Genomic DNA, 7249 nt, shown 5'->3' on the forward strand with positions numbered 1-7249 from the left:
GTTGAGACAGAAGTAGGAGCTGGGTTTGTGACTGAAACAGAACATGCCTTGTGCCTGGTCTTACTTCAGAGAGTATTGATGAACTCTGACCTGTATTAATTGGAGCACACTGAAATTGCCTTTAGTCACCTTGAAATGCCCTTGTCCTAATTTGGTGCTTCTGTTATTTCTTTGGCTGTGCTAGGTCTTGTGCTGGGTCTCAGTTGTGGCATGCGAGATCTTCAGTTGTAGCCTGTGGACTCTACTTCTCTGACAAGGATTCAACCCAGGCCACGTGCATTGGGAACACAGAGTCTTAGCCACTAGACCACCTAGAAAGTTCCCTAATTTGGTGCTTCTTAATCAGGGGTGATTTTCTCCCCTCCCCTGGAGATAAAAATGTTTGAAGACATTCCTGTTTGTCACAACTAGTGGTTCAACTAACGTTCTAGTGGATGGAGGTTAGGGATGTTGCTAAATGTTCTATAATTCACAGAATGTCTCCCCGACAGTGAACAGTTCTTCTGCCCAAAATATCACTAGTGCCAAGGTGGGGAACCCTGTCCTAACCTATGCTGCTCATTGCTGCTCATTTTCTCTTCTCCTTCAAATTACTTTTTTGGAGTTAGTATGATCTAGACTCTAGAGTGCTACTTTAGCACAGGTCTGTAGGTAGCAACTCGGAGGGAAACACACTCTGAACAAAATGGAAATTTTGATGCTCAAGAAGTGTAGTAAATATTGATACTATATGTAATATAGATAACTAATGAGAACCTACTGTATAGCTCAGGGAACTCTACTCAGAGCTCTATGGTGAACTAAATTGGAGGGAAATAAAAAAACAAAGAAGGAATATATGTATACATATATAGCTGATTCACTTTGGTGTACAGAAGAAGCTAACACTACATTGTAAAGCAATTATGTGCATGTGTGCTCAGTCGTGACTGACTGTTTGCAACCCCATGGACTATAGCCGGCCAGGCTTCTCTGTCCACGGAATTTTCCAGGCAAGAATACTGGAGTGGATTGCCATTTCCTACTCCAGAGGATCTTCCCCACCAGGGATCGAACTGGTGTCTCCTGCATTGCAGGCAGATTCTTTACCACTTGCACCACCTGGAAAACCCAGAGTAACTACATTCCAATAAAAATTAACTTAAATAAATAAAAGCCAAAGAACCATGAAAAACATAGACCAATTTGGCTAAAGAATTAGTTTCCATCAGACATCAGAGGTTAAGTAAATAAACAGTTATGTAAACACAGAACACATATACTTTAAAAGTTAATCAGTCTACTTTTCCCACAGCTGATACTTGTGATTGTTCTGGGCAGTCGTCATGTCCTGAACCACCTCTAAATCATCAAGAAATATCAAATGATGAGTGGTCTAGTTTTACTTCCAGTTGTGTTTATTGTTTCCCAAAGACCCTGATGCTGGGAAACATTGAGGGCAAGAAGAGAAGGGGATGACAGAGGAAGAGATGGTTGGATGGCATCATCTAATCCATGGGCATGAGTTTAAGCAAGCTCCAGGACATAGTGAAGGACAAGGAAGCCTGAAGTGCTGCAGTCCATGAGATCACAAAGAGTCAGACACCGCTTAGCAACTGAACAACAACAAACGCTTTCAAGTTAACCAGATTCATTTGGAATATAAGTAACTCTCAAAATATTAAAATAACTGAAACTCCTCACTTACAAGGGCTTCTTTAGTATAAAATGGATTCCAAGGAGAAATATCACTAACCTCAGATATGCAGATGACACCACCCTTATGGCAGAAAGCAAAGAAGAACTAAAGAGCCTCTTGATGAAAGTGAAAGAGGAGAGTGAAAAAGTTGGCTTAAAACTCAACATTTAAAAAACTAAGATCATGGCAACTGGTCCCATCACTTCATGGCAAATAGATGGGGAAACAGTGGAAACAGTGAGACCTTTTATTTTGGGGGCTCCAAAATCACTGCAGATGGTGACTGCAACCATGAAATTAAAAGACACTTGCTCCTTGGAAGAAAAGTTATGACCAATCTAGACAGCATATTAAAAAGCAGAGTCATTACTTTGCCAACAAAGGTCCATCCAGTCAAAGCTATGGTTTTTCCAGTAGTCATGTATGGATGTGTGCGTGTGTGTGTGTGTTAATCGACCAGTCGTGTCCAACTTTTTGTGACCCCATGGATTGTAGCCCAACAGGCTCCTCTGTTTATGGGATTTTCTAGGCAAGGATACTGGAGTTGGACTATAAAGAAAGCTGAGTGCTAAAGAACTGATGCTTTTGAACTGGGGTATTGGAGAAGACTCTTAAGAGTCCCTTGGACTGCAAGATCAAACCATTGAATTCTAAAGGAAATCAGTCCTGAATATTCATTGGAAGGACTGATGCTAAAACTGAAACTCCAGTACTTTGGCCACCTGATGCAAAGAACTGACTCACTGGAAAAGACCCTGATGCTGGGAAAGATTGAAGGCAGGAGGAAAAGGGGATGACAGAGGATGAGATGCTTGGATGGCATCACTGACTCAATGTACATGAGTTTGAGCCAGCTCCAGGAGTTGGTGAAGGACAGGGAAGCCTGGCATGCTGCAGTCCATGGGGTCTCAGAGTCAGACACAACTGAGCAACTGAACTGAACTTATTATAAAATGAGTCTTTGGCCCTATAACCATTTATATCACTGCTGTGACATGAAAAAATGAAAATGTGACATCAGTGTGGGCCAAAGTCAGGAAAAATAACACCATACTCTTACTGTTGAATATCTCTGGGGAAGGGATGGGTGAAGAGGAAAAATACTACTTTTTACATTTGTAGAATTGTTTTAAAAATAGTGAGCTTCTTTTCATTTTCAGTATTTTCCTAATAATTTTAAAAATACTAAGATTCAAAAGGACAAATGTTTTTTTACCTTGAACCCCAGGGGTGATACCATGAAGAATCAGTTTTTATTATTCCCAGACCTTGGTCCCTGTTATGGGAACAAAAACACAAGGAGAATCCTTTCTGTCTTATATTTTATGTCAGGGTCCACATTGTTTCCACTTTCCCGCATAGACTAAAACTTTCACAGTTCTTGAAATTAAGTTGGAAGAGAAGTTTAAGTCAGGGGACATCTACTCAGAGAGACCGAAAATAATGCCTTCTACTTCTTTCTCTCTTCTCACTTTAAAGCTGTTTTCACAACTCAACAAGATAGGAAAATAAGACAGTGGTTTGGCCATCTTCCCAACTCTGCCACTTGGGAACAGGCTGAACCACAAGGGTTGTATTCTATTCCATCTGTTAGGAAGAGAGGCCCATGGGATTCCAGAAAGGAGCCCTGACTTAACTTGACGAGGTCAAAGTGAAGAGAGTGGAGAGTGGGCCCCAGTCTATAGCCAAGATCCCTCTGCAGAGCTTTGTGTCAGTCAGGATCCTAGCAAGAAATGAAAACACACTTGGATACAATTCTGGATCATGTGTTTATAAGCAGAGTTGTCTCACTTATCTATTCAACACATCACAAAGTGTTCCCCAAATTTAACATCTTAGAACAACAAGCAGAACAACAAGCAGAACAAGCAACAACAACAGAACTGTTTTTCTGTGGGTCTCTCCTGGGGTGTTACTCAAGCAGCTGCATTGGCTGATGGATCAACTGATAGGTCTGCCAGGGCCCAGGATTGGCTGAGGTACTGTGCCTCTCTCCACCGGGTCTTTCAGCTCAGGTTGCTTGACAGCCTGGTGATTACAGGGTTCCATTAGAGTGAGTAGAAGGCCCAAGGCTCTTGAGGTCCAGCAACATCATTTCTTCCGCTTTCTGATGGTCCAAACATCTGACAAAGGAAGCTAGACCTGGTTTGAGGGGAGAAGGTAAATAGGCTGTATTTCTTGTTGGAAGGAATTAGAATAGAAGCACAGGAATTAAGGGCATCAACCAAGGGCATGGAGGTCATGGGTGACCAGCAGAGAAGCCATTAGCATCCCTGAAGGAGCCACGAGAAGCAGTAGTGTGAGTGCTAGAAAGCAGCCCTGGGAACACCAGGGCAGAAGGGAGGAGGCCGCATTGCAGGAGCTGGACTCAAAAGATGGCAGAAGTGCCAGAACCCTGCTGATCCCCAGGGATGCAATCTGCTCACTCCCCTCCCCCGCCACCCATCACTTCTCAGAACCGCCTGGCCGCCAAGTGTGAATGAAAGCCAGAGGTCAAGGGAGCCCCAGGTGATGTCATCCAGGGAGGCTGGCTTTTCAAGACAGGCAGGATGGGGAATGGATCTGGTGGGGCAAATGAAGAGTATCTAGCATGCTCTTATTAAATTACTTGGTAGAAACACCAGGATCTATTAACATTTTTCTCTTAGTACAAATAGTCTTCTAATGCTAAAACCCCTCTTCAATCCCACATGGCCTGTATGTGAAAGTTTCTAGTGATTGACAGAATGCTCATCACCTACCATAGCAACTTCTTAGTCTTTGAACTGCTGTGACTACTGGAAAGTTGTTTTTTTTTTGTTTTTTTTTTGGTTGTGCCTTGCAACATGTTTGATCCTAACCAGGGATCAGACCCATGCTCCCTGTGTTGAGAGTATGGAGTCTTAACCACTGGACCGCCAGGGAAAATTCTTTATATTCAGACAGAATCTTCCTTCATGGAGCTTTCATGTGCTGGTTTTATACTATGTCCTCAGGATGACCAAACATGTACATTCTGCTTTTCTGCCCACAAGTACTTGAACATAGCTATAGTACATATCCTGAATCTTCTTTCTCCATTTGAAGCATAACCAGTTAATTCAACTTTTGTTCACAAGACAGTTTCATATTTCTTCAGCAGTCTAGCTTGTTATGCTACATGCTACATGCTAGTTTGACAGTAACCCCAAACCAACTGAGTATCCACGTGTGATACAACCAAGTGAAGTGAAACGCTTACTTCTTTCTTTTAGAAGTTCCACTAAAGAAGGTCAGTTTCGTTTCTAAAGGCCACCTCACACTGTTAACTGTAGCTCTCTCTACCTCTTTCATCCACTACTTTATGAGCTCCTGGTTAGGGTTTACTATAATTCCCAAGTATTTGTTGGATAAAGAACAGATAAGTAAATGCTTGGATGGATGCATGCATGGATGAATTCATGGATGGGTGTGTGGATGGATTTATGCAGTCATAGATAAGAAGACAATGGCACCCCACTCCAGTACTCTTGCCTGGAAAATCCCATGGATGGAGGAGCCTGGTAGGCATCAGTCCATGGGGTCGCTGAGAGTCAGACACAACTGAGCGACTTCACTTTCACTTTTCACTTTCATGCATTGGAGAAGGAAATGGCAACCCACTCCAGTGTTCTTGCCTGGAGAATCCCAGGGACGGGGGAGCCTGGTGGGCGGCCGTCTATGGGGTCGCACAGAGTCGGACACAACTGAAGTGACTTAGCAGCAGCAGCAGGAGTAAGACCAGATAAATCCATGCACCTATGGTCACCTAATCTATGACAAAGGAGGCAAGAATATACAATGGAGAAAAAAACAATCTCTTCAACAAGTGGTGCTGGGAAAACTGGACAGCTACATGTAAAAGAATGAAATTAGAACATTCTCCAACACCATACACAAAAAGAAACTCAGAATGGGTTAAAGACCGAAATGTAAGACTGGATACTATAAAAATTCTTAGAAGAAAACATAGGCAGAACACTCTGTGACATAAATTGCAGCAAAATCTTTTATGATCCACCTTCTAGAGTAATGGAAATAAAAGCAAAAATAAACAAATGGGACCTAATTAAACATTTCCTCCATTCTCTTCCTTAAGATTTGGAAAAGAAGATCCAAGCTTTGAATCTTAGTAAACAAGAAAAAGCTGATCAGCTGAAACAGTTGGAAGATCAAGTCATTGCCATTAAAAATGAAATTGTCGACCAAGAAAATAACTATGCTACCTGCTACAGTTAGGTGGAGTTAAAATGCAAAATCATGTATGCCTTCATTTCTGGCTTCTGATAAGCAAACCTGAGGAGCTGTGCTGAAGCTGAGAAGCACAAATGACCAGCCTTTTCTGCCTCCTCCTCTGAGCCCTCTCCTTGCCCAGCGTGGCTGGGGAGTGAAGTCTGGCCAAGGAAATGCCACTTCATATGGAATAGAAAAGGAGTAGTAAAGAGATCATCTCTAGTTTCAGAAAACTTTGCTTTTGCCTTCCTTTCCTTTCATAGCTTACAAATAATGACTTGCATGTTACAAGTGTAAATCTATAAATAAGTATGTATTTATACTCATTTCAATCTAATAGCCTAAGTGTTAAATAAGTTGCCAGCACTTGGGGTTGGGAGAATGGGGAGTTCTAATCAACAGGCAAGATGTTTCAATTAAGCAAGATGAGTACATTGTAAAGGTCTACTACATATTATACATATAGTCAGTGATAACATATTATACACTTAAAAAGCAATGAGTGTAAATCTCATATTAAATGTTAATACAATAAGATAAAAGTAAATAAATTTAAACAAATTAAACCAATATGTCTAATACTAGAATGGCATAAATATGAATGGCATATACTAGATTGTGCTATATTTTATTTGGATATGCTTTGTCTGTAAAACTCTTATTCTATTCTGAGTAAAATGCATACAATTCAAAATGTAACTCGTTTTTACACCCACTTTCCTATGTATTCATTCTCTCAACCAAAGGATTCTGTTTTCCCAAAATGACACTAGAACAATATTCTAGTGTTGGAATATTGAAGAAGGAAGATAAACACTGAGCTACTTTTCATAAGTTGTCCGCAACCACATTTGCTGTAAAAATCTGCTTATTTTTAAAAGACTAGTGATCATGTTACTGTTTAGTATAAAAGATCAGATTGTTTCATTTCAAAATGGATCTGTTATTTCATATTAACCTGTTGCATGTATGTTATACAATAGAGCACATTGTGAAAGCTCTCCTTCAGAGGGATTATTTTAAGGGAATTTGGCCCCACATTTGTGAATAAGAAATAATATACATCAGTATGAAAGAGAAAAAGCAGCTGGAACCATTTCCATTAAGGGCTGACTCTTAACAGATGGATTTAAAAACTCAACAAAGAGGCCTTATGATCACATATAAATATGAAATTTCTTTAGATGTAGGTTACCAAGGAAAATCACAGTTTCCCTGGTGATTCTGAAGAATGGGATGAAACTTTTCTACAGAAACAACCATCCCAGAAATCTCTCTCGAAATATATGATTATAATCCTTCACACATTTAGCACTTGGACTTTTGGAAATTTCCACCAAC

At 40.7% G+C, this 7249-nt stretch overlaps 1 protein-coding gene across 1 annotated transcript in view; it reads left to right on the forward strand.

Annotated features, from left to right (window-relative positions):
- The window catches only part of LAMB4 (laminin subunit beta 4), a 156560-nt gene extending 149953 nt beyond the window's left edge, over positions 1-6607 (forward strand). The window contains 1 exon segment of the mRNA XM_086396831.1: positions 5775-6607. Coding sequence (XP_086252957.1) covers positions 5775-5914 — 140 coding nt within the window. The 3' untranslated portion in view covers positions 5915-6607.
- The last annotated feature ends 642 nt before the right edge of the window (positions 6608-7249 follow it).

The sequence above is a fragment of the Bos grunniens genome, chromosome 4 (genome assembly GCF_055505025.1).
Source record: "Bos grunniens cultivar Pamir isolate PY7600 chromosome 4, Bosgru_T2T1.0, whole genome shotgun sequence".
In the NCBI taxonomy this organism is placed as follows: Eukaryota; Metazoa; Chordata; class Mammalia; order Artiodactyla; family Bovidae; genus Bos; species Bos grunniens.